Source organism: Lampris incognitus, chromosome 10 (genome assembly GCF_029633865.1).
Source record: "Lampris incognitus isolate fLamInc1 chromosome 10, fLamInc1.hap2, whole genome shotgun sequence".
Classification (NCBI taxonomy): domain Eukaryota; kingdom Metazoa; phylum Chordata; class Actinopteri; order Lampriformes; family Lampridae; genus Lampris; species Lampris incognitus.
In genome coordinates, this window is record NC_079220.1 from 5,045,234 (window position 1) to 5,070,094 (window position 24,861).

Below are 24,861 nucleotides of genomic sequence, written 5' to 3' on the forward strand. Positions count from 1 at the left end.
GGGGCTTTCTTCCCAGGTACCATCCGGATGTGGGAAGTGGCCCACATGTATAACAGCAAATACGACCCAAACATGCCAAATCACATGTGGGCCTTTTTTGGCAAAGATGCGGCGCTCTTGGCAACATGTGATCTGGATGTGACCCTGAAGTGGCCCCGTGTGGTAAATGGTGAATATGGCCCAAATATCACAAAACAAAAATGGCCACCTTTGGCAAATATGTGGCACATGCAGCATTGCTATGGCTTGGTTCTGGCCCAGATCTGGCAAACAGGACCGGACCGCCCAAGCGCCATCATTCCACGCGGTATGTGGGCCGGATGAAACTGTCGGTGTGGGACGGGTCCGGGCCACAGCGATTTTGCTATCTGGGTTTGTCCATGATGGCCAGGGCACCGGCTATTTGCCAAATATGTCTGGCTGGTAGTCCAGACCTTTGTTTGAGGCCATTAGTCTCCGTCAGGTAAAGAGGAAGTAAAGCCTCCCTGCAGACACAAGGGCGCAACATGTCCACCACCAAGTCAGTGAACCAAGACATGAATGAGACCAGATCTTCTTTCCACCTGTGCATGTGTGCTTTTTATTGCAATAATACTTCAGTCTGTTTAATACATACACTCACACACACGGTCAGTGGCCAGAACATTTAAAAAAAACAAAAAAACAACAACGACAACTTTGGACAAAAAAGCACCAAATACATAACGTGGAAAAAAAAAATCTCAAAATAAATCACATTAACCATCTAAAGCCTGATTCTGGTGCACACACAGATACAGATGCATGCACACACCCACCCACCCACGCACACACACCCACCCACGCACACACACACACACACACACACACACCACAAACAAGACCAAAGAAAAGTGTGGACAGAGTTGTGGTAAGTACTGAACATGTTTGAGTTTGTCGTGTTTCCGTGTCGGAAGTGCTGCTCGAGCGCTCAGACGGGTAACGCCGGCGGTGCCGAACCGACAGACGAGCTCGACCCGACGGTACCTCACACCACACGGACGACCCACAATGCACCACTACAGGAAGCCGGTACAGCCAGGGGGACCATTATACCGATTTAACACTTCTGAATCTGACTTGGGAGTTCTCTCCTGATACACTGTATCTTTCATCTATATATACATACGTGTCATTTCCAAAAGAGAAGTAACTAAGATACGTTTAAAGGGTTCACGTGTACACACTGAAAAGCTCTTTTTTCTTTTTAAACCCACAACACATTCACTAACTTTCGTAGTTGCACATCTGATGCTGCACACAGCTGCAGGATCTGGTTTCTTTTCATGTGTGTACCGTGTGTACTGTTGTTGTTGTTGTTGTTGTTGTTGTGCAGAGGAGTAAGCCTACACATACGGATAGCTACGGCTAGCAGGACGACGTACGAGAAACACACGGAGCTACAAACATACGTGGCCAATACTCTTTTTTTTTTCCTTTTTTCAAACACACGATGCACAAGACAGCATGTTTTTTTTGCAACCCCCTGTTGCGGTTTCTTTACAGACTAAGATTTTTTTCTTCAACAGTATAATTTCAGTACAATTTTTCAACAGCTTTCTGTGATATGTTGTCATGACGAAGATGAGCAGGAATGTGATGATGATGATGTTAATAACACTGGCTACTGAAACATGCTGTGATACAGAATACATAGAAACCATATACTCCTGTCTTCCTGTGGATAGATGGACAAGTGGACTGCAGGATTGATTGACAGATGGAGAGATGAAAGGAGGGGAGGGAGGAGGGTGGGTCCTCCTGCTTCTTCTTCTTTTCCAGTCATCCTCAGCCTCCTTTTCTTCCTCCTCCTCCTTTTGTCCTGCTTGGCGGCTCATCAGCGACATGATGGCAGCCTCCTCCCTCTCTCTACTCGTAGAAGCTGCGGTCACTGGAAAGGGAGAGAAGAAGAAGAGGAGGAGGAAGAAGAAAAGGGAGAAGAAGAAGAGGAAGAAAAAAGAAGAGGACAAAGAAGATGAAGAAGAGGAAGCGGCAGAGGAAGAAGAGGGAAAAGAATAGGAGAAAGAAGAAAATAAGAAGACAAAGAGGATGAAGAAGAAGAGGAGGAGGAGGAAGAAGACGATGAAGAAGAAGAGGAAGAAGAAAAAGATGTGGAAGAGGAGGAGGAAGAAGAGGAAAAAGAAGAAGAGGAAGAAGAAAATGAGGAGGAGGGAGAAGAGGGAGAAGAAGAAGAGGAGGAAGAAGAAAAAGGAAGAAGAGGAGGAGGTGAAGAAGAGGAGGAAGAAGAAAATTACGTGGAAGAGGAGGAGGAAGATGAGGAAAAAGAAGAGGAGGAGGTAGAAAAAGAAAAGAAGAAAATCAGGAGGAAGAAGAAGAGGGAGAAGAAAAAGAAAAGAGAAGAAGACAAAGAAAAAAGAAGAGGAAGAAGAAAAGAAGAAGAGGACAAAGAAGATGAAGAAGAGGAAGTGGCGGAGGAAGAAGAGGGAAAAGAAGAGGAGAAAGAAGAAAATAAGAAGACAAAGAGGATGAAGAAGAGGAGGAGGAAGAGGAAGAGGAAGAAGAAAAAGAAGAAGACGTGGAAGAGGAGGAGGAAGAAGAGGAAAAAGAAGAAGAGGAAGAAGAAAATGAGGAGGAGGGAGAAGAGGGAGAAGAAGAAGAGGAAGAAGAAAAAGGAAGAAGAGGAGGATGGGGAAGAAGAGGAGGAAGAAGAAAATTACGTGGAAGAGGAGGAGGAAGAGGAAAAAGAAGAAGAAAATGAGGAGGAGGAAGAAGAAAAAGGAAGAAGAGGAGGAGGGGAAGAAGAGGAAGAAGAAAATTACGTGGAAGAGGAGGAGGAAGATGAGGAAAAACAAGAGGAGGAGGAAGAAAAAAAAAGAAGAAAACGAGGAGGAAGAAGAAGAGGGAGAAGAAAAAGAAAAGAGAAGAAGAAGACAAAGGAAAAAGAAGAGGAAGAAGAAAAGAAGAAGAGGACGAAGAAGAGCAGGGGAAATGGGGACACTTTCAAACGGGTGTTTCGCTGGGTGCTCTCTGTGAAACAGCTGCTATGGTGTTACGGGTCTTAAAGAACCGACGAGCCGACGCCGCAGTACTCACACAACACCAGCACCACGCCGGCCGGTGTCTGGAGCGAAACAAAAACCCACGTGCAGGACCCGAAGGTCTATAAAACAAGAAGAAGGCCATCGTAAGGGGGCATCACAGCCTCGCCTCTGCGGGGTTTGAACTCGAACCTTTATGTCCGCAGCATCGGTACCGCAGGGCTCGCCGTCAGAGACACGCGATCTGCTCCTGCTCCGTCCTGGACGTGATGTCTTAACCCAACAGCTCGTCTCAAACACAGAGACATAAACCAGACCTTCATCGGCGAAGAGGTCAAGCGATAGCCTTCTGTACTGACACAACCCGGCTGAACAAACCTCATTAAAAACCACCAGGAGACTCCAGATGGTTTCAAAAGGAGGAGACCGGCTCTCGGTGCGTGCAACAAGCGGGGGGGAGAGAGAAGAAGAAGAAGGTCGGGGGGGATACACATCTCACCAGGTTTTGTAACATCTGCAACACGTTAGACAAAGAACCCCTGGGCGCGTCCTCAACATGAGAAGCTGCTAGGAAGTCATGAGAGGAGATGGTCAGCGGTGCGTTGTTGATCTCCGCCACGCAAGATGAACGCGGCGTACAGAATATCACGCAACACCCGCTGACCCGCTGCGCCATAACGAAACAATGTTGGGATGTGGTCATGAGGCGGGGGATGAGATGAAAAGCATGGAAAACAAGGATTTAGGAAAGTATGCGTGATCTAATAAATGCTGCTTTAGTGTTTTAAAACGTCAGTAAAAGTCTTTAAATAACAGTATTTGGCAACAAAACCGCACAAAAAAGACCCCAACGCAGACAAACAAAGGACACACAAAACATAAAGGAGCCAATATTCAGAGGTCTACCGCTGTGAGCGCTAAGCTAACGTGTTAGCCTACCTACTGCACATGTGCTTAACTAGCTGCACGTGTGTTGTGCGCATAACCTGCCAACACTCGTCTGGCCGTTGTGTTGTGGACCTTACCGGCGTGCAGCGAGTGGCGGTCTGCTTAAATGCGGATCTGATCGCCTTCGTTCAACCTGGTGATTGCAAAACGAAGCCGTTAAGGTCAGACGTCATGCGACGGCAAAATGGCCACCGACTGGTTTGGCGGCCTATTACTGCAACGTCAGGAGGATGAGTAGGGCTACATCAGTATGTGTATGTGTGTGTGTGGAAGTCTCCTACAGGTCATTATAAGAACTGCAACATCACTGAATCCCTTCTTCTTTTTTTTTAAGTCCCCCCCCCCCCTCTTTTTCTCCCCAATTGTACTTGGTCAGTTACCGAAGAGTGGGGTAACTGACCTGCTCCACCCCCTCTGCCGATCCGGGGAGGGCTGCAGACTACCACATGCCTCCTCCCATACATGTGGAGTCGCCAGCCGCTCCTTTTCACCTGACAGTGAGGAGTTTCGCCAGGGGGACGTAGCGCGTGGGAGGACCACACCACTCCCCCCAGCTCCCCCGCCCCCCTGAACAGGCGCCATGACCGACTAGAGGAGGCGCTAGTGCAGTGACCAGTACACATACCCACATCCGGCTTCCCACCCGTAGTAGACAAGGCCAATTGTGTCTGTAGGGACGCCCGACCAAGCCGGAGGTAACAGGGGGATTCGAACCAGCGATCCCCGTGTTGGTAGGCAACGGAATAGACCGCTACGCTACCCGGGTGTCCCTGAATCCCCCCCTTTTTTAAGTGTGTTCTAGAACAGGTTGCAGAGGACAGTCGACTGACAGACCGTCGGAAGCGAAGTGGGAAGGTCTACTGTAAAAGGAACAAACCAAATGCATGATAATGGAGGAGGAAGATAAACACAGACGATGAGCAGCTACATAAAAGAGGGCGGGGTATGGGGGGGTGTGGTTGGTTGATTGGCGGATGTTTTGATGGATGTGACTGGTGCCTTGTGGTGGTACTCACGCCCCCTCGTCCCTGAGCAGAGACAAGAACTTGGTCACCCTGTATTCCTGGTCCATCTGGAGAAAGAGAGAGAGAGTCCTGAGTGCCTGCTGGGCTATCTGAGTCATCCATTCTTTACAGTCTACACTTTAATCACGACAATTATGTTGATATCCACGTGGATCACAACACAGCAGGCGCAGAAACACAAAACCGACTCAACATCTGGTTCTTCTCCTTGCTCTCGGTGTAGTTGGTCATACAAGGCTCCGGCGTTTGTCAGTAAAGTTACACCCCTGGAGCCGTCTGTGTCGGTTTAACCGACTGACTCATTTGGTGATAGGTGGCAACTGCATCAGTGCTGGATCGACCCAAATCTCAAGAGATCCATTCAAACTCAATGAGAGTCAGCAGTGGCGTTGTATCAGCACCTTCCCCACCGCCACACGAACAAACATGGCTGAACCTGAGTTTCAGCCACTTTATTTTTATTTATTTTTTTGTCCTCGTATTCTTACAACCAATTTATCTTCTGCATGTAACTGTCCTATTGTTCAGGAGCAGCGGGCAGCTGCAGCGCCCGGGGACCAACTCCAGTTCTTCTTTCCACTGCCTTGCTCAGGGGCACAGACAGGAGTATTAACCCTAACACGCATGTCTTTCTGATGGTGGGAGGAAACCGGAGCACCCGGAGGAAACCCACGGAGACACGGGGAGAACATGCAAACTCCACACAGAGGATGACCCGGGACGACCCCCAAGGTTGGACTGCACCACCGCCTGCACCACCGCCCACCTCGAACCGTGTCAGATGTTCTGTGCCCATAAAGTCTCAACACATTTAACATGAGTTGCTTTACTGAGACCAAACTAAAACGAAGAAACATGAAAAGAAGGATAACATGTAGACACGTGGTCAGATGGCACATCTGAGGTCATCTGGACCAGCCGCATTTCGATCCAAATGAAAAAAAAAAAAAAGAAAAGTGATGACTACCGGAAAAAAGGAAACGGATGCAGTTTTGCTTCAACTTGAATACTAATTCTATTTGGTTTTAGGCTTAGTTTTAGTTTTTATTTCAATTTTATTTTTCTTCGATTCTGCTCACTTCACTTTCAGGTTTCATGAACGACAATGACCTCGATACACACGCCGCTCATTTCACGCCGCTCCGCTGTCACCTGTGTACAACACCACATGAGTCATCGGTAATTATGGTTGTCAATCCCAAACACTGACTGTCTCACTGTAGTTGTGTAATGATTACCTGCAAAGTCCCACCTGACAGCAAACATGACAAACATTACAAAGGGCAGCTAAAAACAAGTCGTTCCTGATTTGAATATTCGGTAACACTTTCTATGAAGCTTGCATCTATAACGCCCTATAAGCATCTATAACGCCCTATAAGCATCTATAACGCCCTATAAGCATCTATAACGCCCTATAAGCATCTATAACGCCCTATAAGTGTAGGTATAAGTCATTGTAAGATTCATTATAACCATGTATACGCCCTCACAACACCTCATAACCACCTTTATGATACATTATGTCAATTTAAAACGGATTTATGCATTATAAAAATGTCATCATTAGCCTGTTTATCTGTCAGATGTCATAATGCATCATAGCCAACTTGTTTTGCTGAAGTTTTGTAGAGGTGCATAATGAGACTTCAGCGCTGTTTCACAGTCTTCAGCCATAGCCGTTAGTCATTGTAATACACATTATAGGAAAGTATGGGCGTTATAGATGCTTATAGGGCGTTATAGATGCTTATAGGGTGTTATAGATGCAAGCTGTCCTTTGTTTGCATGTAAATCTTCAGGACTGCAACTTTAAAGTCCCATCAGTGGGTGCTGTGTGTGTGTGTGTGTGTGAGTGTACCTGCAGCGACATCTCTATGAGCATGAGGAGCTTCTTGATGCCAATCCACACCCTCTTCCCCTTCATCTGCTGGGCGATGCTGGCCCGCTCCTTCTCCGTGAAGCTCCCCAGCAGCTGCCCCGGGAAACAAACACGTCACAAACGATCAGCAGCAGAAGTGTCTGTGTGTCTACATGCATGTTGGCAGGCGGTATATATATATATATATATATATATATATATATATATATATATATCCCCTCCTCCTTTTCTCCCCAATTGTACCCCGGCCAATTACCCCCCTCTTCCGAGCCGTCCCAGTCGCTGCTCCACCCCCTCTGCCGATCCGGGGAGGGCTGCAGACTACCACATGCCTCCTCCCATACATGTGGAGTCACCAGCCGCTTCTTTTCACCTGACAGTGAGGAGTTTCACCAGGGGGATGTAGCGCGTGGGAGGATCACGCTATTCCCCCCAGTTCCCCCCCGAACAGGCGCCCCAACTGACCAGCGGAGGCGCTAGTGCGGCGACCAGGACACATACCCACATCCGGCTTCCCACCCGCAGACACGGCCAATTGTGTCTGTAGGGACGCCCGACCAAGCAGGAGGTAACACGGGGATTCGAACCGGCGATCCCTGTGTTGGTAGGCAATGGAATAGACCGCCACGCCACCCGGACCCCCTGCAGGCGGTATATTTAATAACATGCGATGCCTGTGTGTGAATGTGTGTGATCCTGGACGACCAACTGTCGTTTGCTGAAAACGTCGTTGCATCGGTTGCTCACTCCTGCAGATGTCTCCTCTATAACGTCAGGAGGAGTCGCCCATTCCTCACCGACGAGACAGCACAGGTGCTCATCCAGGATCTGGTCATCTCCCGGCTGGACTACGGCAACTCCCTCCTTGCTGGCGCCCCGGCGTCGACCATCAGACCTCTGGAGCTTGTTCAGAAAGCTGCAGCTCGTCCGGTGTTCAACCTCCCTAAGTTCTCCCACACAACTCCCCTTCTCATGTCCCTACACTGGCTCCCAGTAGCTGCTCACATCCAGTTTAAGACTCTGGTGCTGGTCTACAGGGCAGTGAAAGGAACAGCTCCTTCCTATCTCCAGGCCATGGTCAAGCCCTACACCCCCGCCCCACCACTTGGCTCTGCTGCCCCGGGACGCCTGGTTGCCCCGTCGCTCAGAGGCCCTGCTGCTGATCGACCCGGTCCCGGCTCGGTTCTGTCCTGGCCCCACAGTGGTGGAATGAACTCCCCACTGATGTCAGGACAGTGGAGTCGCTGCCCATCTTTCGGCGCAGGTTGAAAACTCACCTCTTCAAGAACTACTACCCTGTTACTTGTTCTTAGCACTTATTGTATTCACTCATTTAAAAAAAAACATCTTTCTTGCACTTTTACTTCAGCACTGGTTTTGCTCTTAGATGCTTGTTTAGATGCACTTATGACCTCTGATGACTAGTAGTTCTCCTGATTTCCTACGTTAAATGCACTTATTGTAAGTCGCCTTGGATAACAGCGTCGGCTAAATGACTGTAATGTAATGTAATGTACATTGTGTGTATGTGTGTGCTTGTGTGAGTGTGGGTATCCATGTGCCTGAAGGTGCATCTGACTGCATGCATGTGAACCACGTGTGTGTGCACACATATCTTGCTATGCCTGCTTCTGTTCACACCATTAGTTAGTATGAACAGCCCGTGGGTGTGTTTGTGTGTGTTTGACTGCTTGCATATAAATTAAGCCGTTAAATTAAGTTTCCTTTGTTAGTCCCTTTGGGGAGATTCAGTTACTGCATATTAAGCCATGCTAGCTGTGATCTGTGTAGCTAGCAGCAGCGGGCTGCAAACTTCATGCTGCGCCCAGGGACCAACTCCAGCTCTTTTCCCATTGCCTTGCTCAGGGGCACAGACAGGAGTATTAACCCTAACATGCACGTTTCTTTTGATGGTGGGGGAAACCGGACCACCCGGAGAAACCCCACCGCAGACACGGGGGAACATGCAAACTCCACACAGAGGAGGACCCGGGATGACCCCCCCCCCCAGGGTTCACAACCCCGGGGTTCGAACCCAGGACCTCCCCCGCTGTGAGGTGACAGCACCAACCACTGGGCCATCGTACTGCCCAATAAATATAAATGTGTGTACATGAGTGTGTACATATGTATATGTGTTCATATATGCATGCGTGGGTGTGGGAGTGTTGTCTGTATCCATGTGAGTGTGTGTGTGTGTGTGTGTGTTCACCTCCAGGGCATCCACCAGCTGCTCCCCAGTAGAGATGTTGGGGATGTGGATGGTGGTGCTGAAGGCGTCTAACATCTCCATCTCCTGGAGGACGTCCTTCCTGCTGGTTGTACCGATGATCAACAGCTTCCGGCCCTGCAGGGAGGGAGCGAGAGGGAGAGAGCGACAGAGAGACAGAAAGCGAGAGAGACGGAGAGAGAGACAGACACAGAGAGCGAGCGAGCGAGAGACAGACACAGAGAGAGAGAGAGACAGACACAGAGAGCGAGCGAGCGAGAGACAGACACAGAGAGAGAGAGAGACAGACACACACACACACACACAAAGCAACAGCGAGAGACAGAGACACAGACAGAGAGAGAGACAGAGACAGAGACACAGAGAGGGGGAGCGAGAAAGAGAGAGAGGGGGAGAGAGGGAGAGAGACAGACAGACAGACAGACAGACAGACAGACAGACAGACAGACAGACAGACAGACAGACAGAGAGAACGAGAGACAGACAGAGACAGAGAGGGGGAGCGACAGACAGACAGAGAGAACGAGAGAGAGACAGAGACAGAGAGAGAGAAACACACACACACAAAGGGTGGAGGTGAGGGGGGGAGCAAGAAAAAGAGACGGGGGAGAGGGAGGGAGAGAGAGAGACAGACATACAGAGAGAGAGAGAATAATTAAAAACCAAAGCAGACATATGGACAGATAAGAACAAAGACCTTCCTTTGGTAGATTAAAGACACCACCTTCTGAATCTGTGAACAAAATAAAAAAACAACTTCTCTCTTTCTCTTTTATAGCTGATAATCTGAATTAAAAGTGTTATATGAGCATTCACATCACGCACACACAGGACATGTGTAATTATAATAACTTGTACAGTCAGTCATCCTGGAGTATGAAACAAACACCAATAAAGTAAATTACTGATGAAAATACTCTTTATCTTTTGCTCTTCTTGTTCTTTCTTTCACTGCTGGGTTAGTTCTCTAAACTGTATTATCATTACTGTTCACACTGTTATCGTCATTGTCACTTAGCCATTCATCTATTTTCCCGGTCCGCCCCGGGCTGAACTTTGACCTTTGGAGGGGCTTTCTTCAGCAGCACCAGCAGAGCCTGGAGGACCAAGTTGGAGAATCGAGGGCCGATGGGGACATAGTCCAAGAGACGCTCGATGTCATCCACCACCACACAGCTGAGCTGGGACTTGTAGGCATCATCGAAAACCTGAGGAGGAATAAAGCACCAGAGAAGAAGGAGAGACGGTGAAGAGGAGGAAATGGTGGCAGTGAGAAAGGAAGAGAGGGGAGGTCAAGAGGGAAAATCAGTTTAAACCTATTTATGTAACGTCATAATGGGATTCCTGATCAAGTCCCCCCCTTTTCTCCCATTTGTACCCGGCCAATTACCCCACTCTTCCGAGTCGTCCCGGTCGCTGCTCCACCTCCTCTGCCAATCCGGGGAGGGCTGCAGACTACCACATGCCTCCTCCCATACATGTGGAGTCGCCAGCCGCTTCTTTTCACCTGACAGTGATGAGTTTCACCAGGGGGATGTAGCGTGTGGGAGGATCACGCTATTCCCCCCAGTTCCCCCTCCCCTCCGAACAGGCGCCCCGACCGACCAGAGGAGGCGCTAGTGCAGCGACCAGGACACATACCCACACCCAGCTTCCTACCTGCAGACACAGCTAATTGTGTCTGTAGGGACGCCCGACCAAGCCGGGGGTAGCACGGGGATTTGAACGGGCGATCCTGTGTTGGTAGGCAACGGAATAGACCGCCATGCCACCCGGACGCCCCGTTTTGTTTTTTGTTTTTGCTGCTGATTTCAATTTCCAATCTGATATTTATGTTTTCCTGCAAGGTGAAGCTGCACAAAATACATTAAAGTTGGTAAAACCAGTCCAAGATGTGCTGCACCAACGCTAACTCTCATGCCAACTCAGTGCTAACTCCCATGCTAATTCAGTGCTAACTCCCATGCTAATTCGGTGCTAACTCCCATGCTAACTCGGTGCTAACTCTCATGCTAACTCAGTGCTAACTCTCATGCTAACTCCGTGCTAACTCCCATGCTAATTCAGTGCTAACTCTCATGCCAACTCAGTGCTAACTCCCATGCTAATTCAGTGCTAACTCCCATGTTAACTCAGTGCTAACTCTCATGCTAACTCAGTGCTAACTCTCACGCTAACTCCCATGCTAACTCAGTGCTAACTGTCATGCTAACTCGGTGCTAACTCTCATGCTAACTGAGTGCTAACACTGCATAAGGACAAACAGCATCACAGCTGCCCATTTAATGGTTTTCTTTTTTTTCTAAACAAAATAAAGTACACAAACTATAAAGAGGCTACTAAAGGTACAACATGTAAGTTTATCGACTTAAACAGGCAATTAAATGAAAATAACACATTTGTGTAATTATGCTAATCAAAGTATGGCTTTTCCTGGAAAAAAATATGACCATCTATTTTAATGTTTAGAAAATTGGACGTCCCACCAAATCGGACATTGTGGTGTGAATTCAAACCCCACAGCAGCGTGCATGCGGGAAGTAGCAGACTATTAAACTTGCATCCATCCAAACGAAGAAATGTAACTGGCTCTCAATATAACACGTCAGCAACCCAGCATGTCCTTATTACATTAATCTTTAAGTCAAACACACATCATTATTCTCAGACGTTTATGATGCCAAAGGACAGAACACATGTGGTATCAGGACTGAATGATTGGCCCTTGAAGGGTCCTCGGTGCCGAAAGACACCAAACCAGCCGAAGACCCCAAACCAGCCGAAGACCCCGAGACACATCACTACCAATGTTTTTAATGGTGTCTGGAGGTGGTGCTCCTCAAAACAGGCCTCCTACCTTTTTGATGGCCTGACACTTGGAGATCTCAGAGTGTCCAATCATCTTGTCCGGGGAGCAGATCTTGATGAAGGGGAACTCAGAGTCCTCCGAAATCTTCGCTGCCAGGGCCGTCTTCCCGCTGTGGGGGGGACCTGCACATGAAGTGGGGGGTGGGGGGGGGGGTAGTGGGAATACTCAACCTTTTTTTTTTTTTTAAAGATCCGTGCTGTTGTTGGTTTCACTGAGATGTTGCAGATTAGGAATAGCTTGATGATTATCTGATGAACATTACCCACAAAGGAAGTGTGTGTGTGTGTGTGTGTGTGTGTGTGTGTGTGTGTGTGTGTGTCTCCAGCCTTACCCTCCAGCAGCACAGCCACTAGCGGTGTGCGGTCGCTGTTCTTGGTCTGCTGAACCAGAAGCTCCCCGTCGTCCAGGACGTGGGTCACCGGGTCGCCCCACTTAATGATACCGTTCATGATGTAGCTGGCGTAGTCCTCCTGGTTTGTACCAAATGCCTGCAGACAGGGAGGACACGTGACTTTACATCCACCCCTACCACTCAGCAACCACTTCTGGTATTTACTATAAGAACCATCCGCAGTTCAACGTGACTAAGACAAAGGAGCTGGCTGTTGATCTCAGGAGGGACATGACAACAGTGACCCCCTGTCTCCATCCAGGGGGTCAGTGTGGACACTGTGGAACAGTACAAGTACCTGGGGGTGTATACAGACAATAAACCGGACTGGGCTAAGAACACTGATGCCCTCTAAGAGAAGGGACAGAGCCGTCTCTACATTTTGAGGAGGCTGAGGTCCTTCAACATCTGCCAGACAATGCTCAGGATGCGGTGTGAGTCTGTGGTGGCCAGTGCTCTCCTGTTGTGTGTTGGGGCAGCAGGTTGAGGGTAGCGGATCTAAACAGGCTCAATGAACTGTAAACTGATCCGCAAGGCCGGTGACGTTGTGGGGGTGGAACTGGATTCTCTGGCGGCGGGTTCTGAGAGGAGGACGCTGTTGAAATTACATGCCACCATGGACAATGTCTCCCACCCGCTCCATGACATGCTGGTTGGGCACAGGAGTACTATTAGTAATAGACTCATTCTGCCGAAAAGCGCCACAGGAGGTCATTCCTGCCTGTGGCCATCAAACTTTACAACTCCTCCCTCAGACTCAAGACTGTCTGACCCTCTGAGTTAATGGTCACTGGACTGCCCTGTCGGGTTTTGTTTGTGCTGCTTGCTGTGTGCTGCGGTAGTGCAGTACAGATAGGGTGTTATGTGCACCGTGCTTGTTGATATATTTTGTTCTTATTTCTATTTCTTATTTATCTTTTATTTCTGTTTGTTTCCGTTTCTATTTTCTTATCTAGCGTCTTGTTAGTTTTTAGTTATTAGAGCGTGAGTGTCTGTAATAGAACCCAATTTCCCCTCAGGGATGAATAAAGTGTTCTGATTCTGATTCTGATGATGCTTCAGGAAAACAAAAATATCACACATTACATCTTCCATACTGGCTCCTTATTCTGAAGTCACTTAAGAAACTGAACATCAGGGAGAGGCCGCCTCCCTGTTGAAAGTTACAACCCTGAAGAGTTACATGCAAGATTTACAGACGTCTGTCTTGGTGCACGCTCAATAATCCAGGTAAGGAAACACCAGAAGGTTGAATCAGTCCATCTGGAGACAACCTTTATTGGGAGAAACGTGTCATCATCATCTAAGTGACCTCTTCAGTCTCACCTGACTGCAGGTATCCCCACCCTTATAAACAATACAGTGGCATAACGACCCAAACCAACGACCAGTTTCATATGCAAATATGCAGATATGGGCGTGGCCATTAACGAGGGTTACAATGGTCATGTGTACTATTCACAGAGGATTGGGGACTAGTTGCAATCACAGCATTGTAAGATGGTGACAGATGTACTCTTAGCTCCCCCTCGGTTAAGGGATGGTCGTTCCCTCGTTCCTCCCTATCAAGGATGTGCACATCCTCATCCTTGAAAGAGTGGCCAATGGCCTGCGGAGGGTGTAGACTGGAGTCCTGGTCTGCTGCGTTAGCGCCAGTGGCCAGCGTCAGAGTTTACAGATGTCCTACACTTCCTGTCACCGGTGTATTTGAGACAAAAGCTAATCTACAAACATCAGGATCATGAACACTTTTGGGCTATTGTCATTTCAATGGCTACCATCAGGTAGAACTTTCCAAAGAAAAATGACACGGTGCAGAGTATTTACTAGCGCCGTCAAAATGAACACCTTAATTTTTGCGATTAATTTGAAATGCTTTAGAAAAAAATCAGCGCAGCTGCGTTTTGTTTACTTCCTGTGGCGGCTGTGCGAGGCTGTTTCACAGGCATATATCGGGGCGGTCTGACAGGGCGCGGAAGCAGGGCAGGCTAAGCTAACCGCTAGCCCATGCAGACCGGCAGTTCCGACAACACCGAGGCGGTCTGGTAGTGGCCTCGCCTAGCCTTGACTGTATTTTTGGTGTCGTCGTGTGGAGGTGTGTCGAGGGTGTCTGGCTGAGGGAGCCTGGTCTGCTGCATCCTGTGGGCCCAAGGACCACGGCCCTGACCGGAGCTGCGCCCGAAGAGGAAACACCGAGGGCGGTCTGACAGGACGCGGAAGCGGGGCAGGCTAAGCTAACTGCAAGCCCATGCAGACCGGTAGTTCTGACAGTCATCCTGGCTGGTGTTCGTTCTCTGGACAGTGGAATTTTTTGGACCGTGTTGTTAACTGTTTGTGTGTTTGTTTGTTTGTTTTTTGCTTCGTTGTCTCTGTTTTTGTATGTTTTTGGTGGTGTCATTTTTGGGAAATTTGGGGTGTGTTTTTTTCTTTTGTGTCGCACTGCTGTGGGCTGGAGGAAACGGAATTGCTTTTCTTTTGTGTACGCAAGTACATGATAGAAACGACAATAAATTGTTCCTGATTCCTGATTGGGTTGTGTATGGTGCTAATATAACCTCATGTCAACTCGTATACTGATCTGGATCTGTGCCTCTAATTCATCATTCCTAATGCAGAGGGAGAGCTGTGTCTTCCTGCTCTGCTCCTAACTGGACCGGTACAGTGTGTAACCTTAATCTCCTCTTCCTCACAGCAGGAGGCTTTATTTGTCCCCAGCCCTCATCCCCTCATGGAGAACATCAGATGTTCTACTGTGCTGTGCCATCGGGGTGCATACGGGGTTCTGCGATGAACACGTGATGAACGTTGTGAATTCATGACATTTTAAATTTAAATTCAACTGATACTTGAACATGTAACTCAGTTTTTGTTGTTAATTATCATTTATAATTATAATCCTTCCACTTCCGGGGTGGGAAGATGGTGAAGCGAATTCACATTTGCAGCGGCCTCACCCAGTACAGTGTCTTCGTTTGATGACTGGGAGAGCTGGTGCTGGATCGCCTAGTAGAGCTTGGTCTGCTGCGTCCTGTGGGCCCAGGGATCACGGCCCTGCCTGGAGCTGAGCCTGAAGAGGAAACACCGAGGGCGGTCTGACAGGACACGGACGCGGGGCTGGCTAAACTGCTAGCTCATGCAGACCAGCAGTTCCGATAACACAGAGGACGGTCTGGCGGCGGCTCGCCTAGCGTTGACTGTTTTTGGTGTCGTCGAGTGGAGTGCAGAGAGGCGTGTCGAAGGTGTCTGGCTGGGGGAGCTGGCATTGGATCGGCTGGGGGAGCCTGGTCTGTTGCATCCTGTGGGCCCAGGGACCACGGCCCTACCTGGAGCTGCACCCGAGGAGGAAACACTGAGGGCGGTCTGACAGGACGTGGAAGCGGGGCAGGTTAAGCTAACTGCTGGCCCATGCAGACTGGCAGTTCCGATAGTCATCCTGGCGTTTGCTCTCTTGGACAGTGAATTTTTTTTTTTAATAGATTGGATATGTGTGTTCTTGTAGTTTGGATATGTGTTTTTGTCTTTGTGTTGCACTGCTGTGGGCTGGGGGAAACGATATTTCATTTCATTTCATGTGCGCAGGTGCATGGAATGAAATGACAAGTAAATGTTCCTGATGTTAGTGCATACAAGAGATTATTGCATATCTAATTTTAATGGCCTTGATGGTTTTGAAATTCAACTGGCACTTTAACATATAGGCCTGGGTAGTGTTATTATTACTGTTGGTGCATACAGGAAATATTTCTTTCACGCTGACAGTCAGGTTTGATGGCCTTAATGGTTTTATTGTAAATCTGTAGTTCACCGCAGAGAATCTGTGTTCCTAGTTAAAAAGATGCTATTAAACATCCATCCATCCATCCATTATCCAAACCGCGTATCCTGCTCTCAGGGTCGCGGGGATGCTGGAGCCTATCCCAGCAGACATCGGGTGGCCAGTGAGCTATTAAAAATAGTATTTGAATTGAAACATACTTCCTTTGTGTTGTTTCTACATATTACATTTATAAATATCCATTATTACAAGCTTCAGTCTTGAGAAGAAAAAAGCCATTAATCACAGCAAACTGTGCAATTAATTAGTTAATAATTCTTAATGGATCAATAACCCTGGTATCTACATGCGCTTTGGGTGTCTAGAACAGCACTATATAAATGTAATGATTGTTATTATTATTATTATTATTATTACGTTAAACATAGCAGCCAAATGCAGAAGAAGAAGGTAGATAGTACCAGGTTTGGAAAAATCTGTTTTGGCCACCATGCAGATATGGAATAAAGCTTGTAGGAGACCTTCACATATAGATGCTGCACTACAACATGATGATCTGCAGCACAATATGATGATCTAAACCCAGTGTCAGCCATGTTTCTTCTATGTGCAGATTAAACATGGCTGAGGGCGCAGCAGTGGTGACTCCGTTTCATTTCATACACATCTCTGAGATGGAGGCCTCGCACGCCACAGTACGCCCTAAAGGTGTCCCTCAGTGTCACCAAGTTCCACAAAAATGAAGCCAGCCTTTGTGAACAGACATGGTTTACAAACAGAAAAGACAGGGTGCATAAATAAAACACTGGTACGTACTGGTTTGATGTCGTTGTTGAGGGATCCCATGAAGTCGGCTCGGCTGACCTGAAGCTTCTCTGCTCTCTCCATGTCCACCTCCACTGTGGACGTAGCCTGCGTAGGAACACACACATCACGCTGACCTCCAGCAACCACAAACTACTGGTGAAATAACAAATAAGAAGTGTCTCTGTGAATAATAATGCTGTCCATCCAGCCATCCATTATCCAAGCTGCTTATCCCAATCGGGGTCGCGGGATGCTGGAGCCTATCCCAGCAGTCATTGGACAGCAGGCAGGGAGCCACCCTGGACAGGCCGCCAGTCCATCACAGGGCCAACACACACACACACACACACACACACACACACACACACACACACACACACACACACACACACACATACACTCCTAGGGACAATTCAATATGGCCGATTTACATGTCTTTGGACTGTGGGAGGAAACCCACACAGACACAGGGAGAACATGCAAACTCCACACAGAGGACGACCCCAAGGTTGGACTACCCCGGGGTTCGAACCCAGGACCTTCTTGCTGTGAGGTGACCACTCTAACCACTGCGCCACCGTGTCGCCGTAATAACGCTGTCATTACTCATAATAGAACAATGTAACCAAACTGTAGCTGTACTACATGAAGTTAAATAAGCAGTAAATTTGCTACACAGTAATCATATCATAGCTGTAGTGTATGAAGTAGTGGTAGCACATTTGCTACATAGTACATCATATCACAACAGTTTTATATGAGGTAGTAGTAGTAGTACACTTGCTACACAGTAATAATACCATAGCCTGGAGTGTACATCATGTCAAGCACATTTACTGTACGTGCACCTTAGACCAACAACATGTAGTAAACAGGAGAACAGAAATACTAGAAACAGGTTCAGTAGTAGAAGTCAGTAGTAATGGTCTTATTCAGTAGAAACACACACACACACACACACACACACACACACACACACACACACACACACACACACACACACACATCACATCAATTGTCACAACAACTTCACGACGGTGAACACAAGGCTGGGTAGCAGTAAAAAGTCAAAGGGAACCTCAGCTCTGCACTGGTTTGGTTTACCTCATGTGACCACTAGGTGTCGCCACTGAGAATCACAAACAGCGCAGCTTATTTAAACCCGGATGTCCTGAGCTGGACTGACAGTAAATAAGGCTGACTGTAACTTTTACATGACCGCTGCTTTTTTAAGTTTTATTTTTTTAGACTTTCCTTCCCCCATTTAACAATTTGGGGTTTTCTTTAATCCAAGCTTTTGCCTTTAATTGTATTTTTAGTTAAAAAGTTTAGTTAATTTAGACATATTAACTACACACATTTTTAGTGAATCTTGTAGTTAATAGTTTCAGTTCATTTACAGCAAAAGTAATTTCTATTCATTTCAAGAATTTCTATACTTTTAAGTTTAAAATGGTTAATTCAACTAAAATTAGTTACAAATGAGCTGTATGGTAGTATTATCATATAGAAAAGACACAACTTCAAAATCATAAACCTCAAGTAGAAACTCAACAAAGTTTCAATTTGGTGAACCTCAATATTTAGTATTTAGGACCACTAACCAGCTATTCTCACCTCCGTGTCTGATAGACTGATAGACTGATAGACAGATAGACAGATAGATAGATAGATAGATAGATAGATAGATAGATAGATAGATAGATAGATAGATAGATAGATAATTTTATTGAACCCGAGGGAAATTAAAGCGTCATTACAGCTCACATAATCCAAAAGCAGACAATATTAAAAATACACACAAGAGCAAGTATATAGTATATATATATACAATATATATAAAAACTATAGAGAATATATTTAGAAGAACTAAACTATACTGAGGAACCTTTAAAATAAAAGAGGATAAAGCGATGTATATCTATATGCAAGCTACCACATGATGCTGTGACAGGAAAACACGGTGGGGTGTGGTTGGCGGGGGGCTGACCTTGATGTGGCGGTTCATGGCGGTGGACTGAGCGGCCCTGACCAGACCCTCCAGCTCAGCGCCGCTGTAGTTTTTGGTCTCGGTCGCCAGTTCGCTGATGTTGACGTCGCCCGCCAGCAGGCCAAAGCCTCTCATCTTGTTGGTGTGGATGGTGAGGATCTGGACCCGGCCCTTCTCATCGGGGAGACCTGCAGTGTTAAGGATGGAGGACAAGATGGGGAGGAAGAGGAGTGACGAGGGAAGAGAGGTGGGTCGGTAGGGAGGATGAGTGAGGGAAGAATGAAAAGGGGGGGGACAAAATGGGGGGGGTAAAGGTAGAGGAAGGGGAGGAGAGAAAGGGGCAAGTTGGAGAAAGTGTAGATGGGGGAAAGAATGAAACCAGATCACATGTCAGACATCGTAGACAGGAAGAGTGAGATGAAGTGATGTGAAAGGTCTTCCACAGCAGATGTCTCTGATCACAGACACGCTTGACAAAATTAAAAGCAAAGTGAATACACTGCACGCTGATAAAGTCATTTCTCTAACATAGTACGGTGAGACTGGCTCAAAATGCATTAGATGTATCCTCAACAGCGTACTCCTGAATTAGACACAGTTCAGTCATTACTTGAGTCTCACAGTACTTTGGAAATGGCTGCAGTCAAAAACCAAGAGGTCAAAACATCAGATTCAACATGAACATTATGAATATTTCAACGAGAGGGAACAAAATCTGACTGTATCTGCAGGTTTCATTCATAAGGACCCCAGATGAGATGGAGGTGCTCACCGATTTCCATCTTGACTTCAAACCTGCCAGGCCTCATCAAGGCATCATCTATCAGATCAGGCCTGTTGGTCATACCTGGAGGAGGGAGGGAGAGAGGGGGGGAGAGAGATAAAGAGAGAGCGCGAGATAAAGAAAGGGAGGGAGAGAGCGATAAAGATATATATATATATATATATATATATATAAAGAGAGGGAGGGAGAGAGAGATAAAGAGGGAGGGAGAGAGATAAAGAGAGGGAGAGATAAAGCGAGATAAAGAGAGAGATAGAGGGAGAGAGATAAAGAGAGGAAGAGAGCCATAAAGAGGGGGAGAGAGAGATAAAGGGGGGAAAGAGAGGGAGATAAAGAGAGAGCAACAAAGACAGGGAGAGAGATAAAGAGGGGGAGAGGGCGATAAAGAGAGGCAGGGAGCGATAAAGAGGGAGAGAGAGACAGACAGACAGACAGGCAGGCAGACAGACAGACAGACAGACAGAGGGAGAAAGAGAGAGACTCAGTGATGCATCTTGTGTGTGGTAACAGAATCAGAATCCCGTTATTAACAAACTGACCAGATTGTGAGAGGGTGATATTTGTTCAGAGACAAGTCAGCTTGCATGGTAACACATTACACATACTGACACACTGACCTCACTGGCAGGACTGAAGGACAGAACTGATAATAAACTGTAGATATAATTATAATAATAACAATTACATTTATATAGCGCTTTTCTAGACACCCAAAGTGCTTCACTTTGAAGGGGGCAACTCACTTCAACCACCTCCAATCACCACCACCACCACCAATCACCAATCAAACACCACCACTCACCAATCACCAATCAAACACTACCAATCACCACCACCACCAATCACCAATCACACACCACCAATCACCAATAAAACACCACCGCTCACCAATCACCCACCACCACCAATCACCAATCAAACACCACCAATCACCACCACCACTCACCAATCACACACCGCCACCAATCACACATTCACCAATCACACACCGCCATCAATCACCAATGACACATTTTTCCGGTTGCCAAGAGTGTTACCAGCACAACACAGTCATCCTGTTTGGAGACAAGAGGACAGGAATTAATTATGAACTGCTATTCATTCCGCTATTTTCTATCTATTGTATTGTGCCCATATTTTTTGATTTCATTTCCCAAATGTATTCTGTGCACTGATTTAACCTAATGAAACTTGGTCTTTTTGGTGGCGGAGGCAAAGCTATTGGATTTCATCAGGTCTGGTTATGTTACTTTTGTCGAACACCAATTTCACCTTTGGGTTAAAATCTGAGCCCAAATGAGAGAACCGGGACACACACACACACACACACACACACACACACACACACAGTGGGATGTTTGTCAGGACAGGATTTATCCTCGTGTGTAATGGGCTTAGATGGCTGAGGATGATGTAAACTGCTCTATCGCATTTTTACATTTGTTTTTTTGAGATTCTGCATCGGTAAGTCCATTAGCAAGTTCTGCTGTGAACCCACAAGAGGTTGCATCATGTCAGCATTTCTTCACTTTCATTTGGACTTGTTTGGTGATACTGCTTGGAGTGGTTGTCGCTGTCTGCACAATCTGAACTCAGCAAAAATTTGAGAGTCTTCCAGACCGAATGATGAAAGTGCGAAGGTCATTTTATTACCTATGTGTTGACAGAGAGAAACATATAATTAAGGTGCAATGGTTAAGATGTGGGAGAAGAGGGTGTCCGAGTAGTGTAGCGATCTATTCCGTTGCCTACCAACATGGGGATCGCCGGTTCGAATCCCCGTGTTACCTCCGGCTTGGTCGGGCGTCCCTACAGGCACAATTGGCCGTGTCTGCGGGTTGGAAGCCAGATGTGGGTGTGTCCTGGTTGCTGCACTAGCGCCTCCTCTGGTCGGTCGGGGTGCCTGTTCGGGGGAGGGGGGGAACTGAGGGGAATAGCGTGATCCTTCCACGCGCTACGTCCCCCTGGTGAAACTCCTCACTGTCAGGTGAATAGAAGCGACTGGTGACTCCACATGTATGGGAGGAGGCATGTGGTAGTCTGCAGCCCTCCCCAGAACAGCAGAGGGGGTGGAGCAGCGACCGGAACGGCTCAGAAAAGTGGGGTGATTGGCCAAGTACAATTGGGGGGGAAAATCCCCCCACCCCCACCCCAAAAAAAAAGATGTGAGAGAAGGGATGTGACCAAAACATCACCGGTCCGGGGGCGCTAACATAGGGGCGGTGCTGGTTGTTCAGTGTAGAGTATAGAGAGAACTTACTTCCCCCCAACGCCACTCACCGATGACCAGGATGTTGTTGAGCTGCTCCACGCCGTCAATCTTGGACAGCAGCTGGTTGACCACGGTGTCGTGCACGCCCGTGCTGCTGGCGCCCGTGCCTCTCTGCTTGCAAATGGCGTCCAATTCATCGAAGATGATGATGTGGAGACCACTGTTGGCGCCCAGCTGGCGAGCGGTAGCGTCAGAGAGAAGGAGGGAGAGAGAGAGAGGAGAGGACGGAGGGAGTTAGTGCATCTGCAGATTTGGGTTTATGTCCTCCGTCTGCTCTTTATATCACTGACCTGCCCTGATAGAAAGGGTTTTCTGGAAGGGTATCTACCTTCCTATTTGAATTTGTTGGTCTGGTCTACATGGATTACTTCTCATAATTCATTCATACTGCTGGACAACAGAAGATGTTATCAAATAAGAATTACACATATCACCTTTCACTTTCATAGTCACAAACGACCCCAAAATAATAATGTGAACAGCAAGTTAAAGCTGTTATCTGCAACTTTTCTCCCTTAATAAATGTTTATTTTCTCCATGTGTATGATGGAGTCAAGTTCCATAATCCCATCAGTCATCTTTACCATGGTTCGAAATACCCCCCCCCCCCCCCATTTTCTCCCCAATTGTATCCGGCCAATTTCCCTGCTCTTCCAAGCTGTCCTGGTGGCTGAACTACCGATCCGGGGAGGGCTGCAGACTACCACATGCCTCCTCCGATACATGTGGAGTCACCAGCCACTTATTTTCACCTGACAGTGAGGAGTTTCACCAGGGGGACATAGCGCATGGGAGGATCACGCTATTCCCCTTCAGTTCCCCCTGCCCCCTTAACATGCGCCCCAACTGACCAGAGGAGGCGCTAGTGCAGCGACCAGGAAACATACCCACATCTGGCTTCCCACCTGCGGACACGGCCAATTGTGTCTGTAGGGACGCTCGACCAAGCCGGAGGTAACACAGGGATTCAAACTGGGATCCCCATGTTGATAGGCAACGGAATAGACTGCTACACTACCCGGACGCCCCCGTACCCAGGACCCTCTTGCTGTGAGACGACCTAAGTGCTGGACTTTTCGTGCAAGTGGAAAAACATACGCTCAGGATTAAAGCTCCAGCAATACTTACTTGCAACATTTCACTCATTCGCCATTGAACGCCAAGAGTTTGCAGATATTCATACCGATCGAGGACTCTCTCTAAGCTGATTTTGCCAAATGGTACAATTTACAATTTCAACTGGAGAGAGGGGACTTATCAGTGAATGCAGCTGGTGTAGAGTTTGATTTGAATGCAAGTCTGCAGAGTCATGGCCCTCAATGACATGACCACTGCTCTAAACACCGAACCAAAGTCTTGGGAGCTTGAAGCCAGCGTGAATGTTTTTCACTTGCGCCTCCACCTGCTGATGGCTGCCTGTGTGTTGTGCATGGTTTTTTTTTGCTATGTCTAGAAAAATGGCATTGGTGACAGTAGCCCCTCATAAACTGTACAGCAATGGAATGCCATTAGCTGATCACCAGCTCAGTTAAAGTAGCCCACTTATTTCCCTGCAGTATTCAAAATATGATCATAAGTCATGAGCACCTAACAGTTCTGTCCTTTGGATAGAATTTGCTTGTAAAAGCTAACACTTGGGGGCGGCATGGTGGCGCAGTGATTAGCAATAAAGATGCCAAAAAAAAAAGAGAAAGATATAGATGGACAACGCCACATGTGTTCTCTCACCCTCTTCTGCTCCTCTTCAGCCTCGGCAAACAGTTTCCTGATGTTGGCTTCAGACTCGCCCACGTACTTGTTGAGGATCTCGGGGCCGTTGACGATCTTTGGCTCCCGGGCGTTCAGCATCTTACCGATCTGTCTGGCCATCAGAGTCTTACCACAACCCGGCGGGCCGAACAGCAGGATGCCCTTCACGTGTTTACAACCTGGAAGAAAAGACAGAGAGAGAAACAGAGAGAGAGAGAGACAGAGAGAGAAAAGATGATGGCAGAAAGCAAAAAAGGGGTGAGAAGATGGAAGAATGAGAAAGATGACATTGGAAGAATGTGGAACAGGAGAGGAACAAGAGAGAAGGAGAGAAATAAAAACAAATGGACAAACAAAAACAAAAAAACAACGCAAGTTGAGAAGAGTCTCATTCTTCTATTAAAGGTACAATCTGTAATGTCATGTGCTGCCATGGCTATGTGGAGTACTGCGATAATACGAGTGCTCCACGGACAACAAGACACATGACGGTGGTCTCCATCAGCTCATCACTCTACGTTTGGTTGAGAAACGGAGACAACCGAAGGTCTCAAAAGGAACTGAAAGTGACGTGGCTCCAGCTGGTTTTCTCATTTCTCAAGTAATCAAGTGAACGACGTTTACGACCTCAGACCAAAAACAGCCACAGAAGTGGGACAGACGGCCACTGTGTGCACCAACTGTGGATTGCACCTTTAAGCTAGTTTTTTGTAAATACTTTTAAATTTTCTGCACAGCTAGCTGGGAAGGAAGCAGCCAGTGCTTTTAATGTGCGAGTTAAGATATTTCTGAGACAGCAGGAGATTTTTGTGTACTGTATATCTTGAATTGTATCATGGTTCATCATGCGTGTTACTACATGGCATTGTGTCATGTAGTATTTTATCATTTGGCATGTTGTATCGTATCACATTGTATCGTATTGTATTGCATCATATCATATCATACCATATCGTATAGTATCACATTGTGTCATATTGTATCTTATCGTGTCGTATTGTATCGTTTCATATCGTGTCGTAATGTATCGTATCATATCATATTGTATTGTACTGTATCGTATTGTATCATATTGTATTGTATCGTATTGTATTGCATCATATCATACCATATCGTATAGTA

General features: G+C 47.2%; 1 protein-coding gene across 1 annotated transcript in view; it reads right to left on the reverse strand.

The window, feature by feature from the left end:
• Positions 1-4,055: 4,055 nt before the first annotated feature.
• The window catches only part of nsfa (N-ethylmaleimide-sensitive factor a), a 31,590-nt gene continuing 10,784 nt past the window's right edge, over positions 4,056-24,861 (reverse strand). Inside the window, exons 8-19 of the mRNA XM_056287222.1 lie at positions 23,719-23,918; positions 21,999-22,164; positions 19,707-19,781; positions 18,935-19,122; positions 16,954-17,049; positions 12,303-12,459; positions 11,960-12,093; positions 10,164-10,310; positions 9,085-9,219; positions 6,852-6,965; positions 4,982-5,037; positions 4,056-4,098 (exon numbers count right to left, since the gene is read on the reverse strand). Coding sequence (XP_056143197.1) covers positions 4,068-4,098; positions 4,982-5,037; positions 6,852-6,965; positions 9,085-9,219; positions 10,164-10,310; positions 11,960-12,093; positions 12,303-12,459; positions 16,954-17,049; positions 18,935-19,122; positions 19,707-19,781; positions 21,999-22,164; positions 23,719-23,918 — 1,499 coding nt within the window. The 3' untranslated portion in view covers positions 4,056-4,067. The remainder of the gene's footprint in view (positions 4,099-4,981; positions 5,038-6,851; positions 6,966-9,084; positions 9,220-10,163; positions 10,311-11,959; positions 12,094-12,302; positions 12,460-16,953; positions 17,050-18,934; positions 19,123-19,706; positions 19,782-21,998; positions 22,165-23,718; positions 23,919-24,861) is intronic.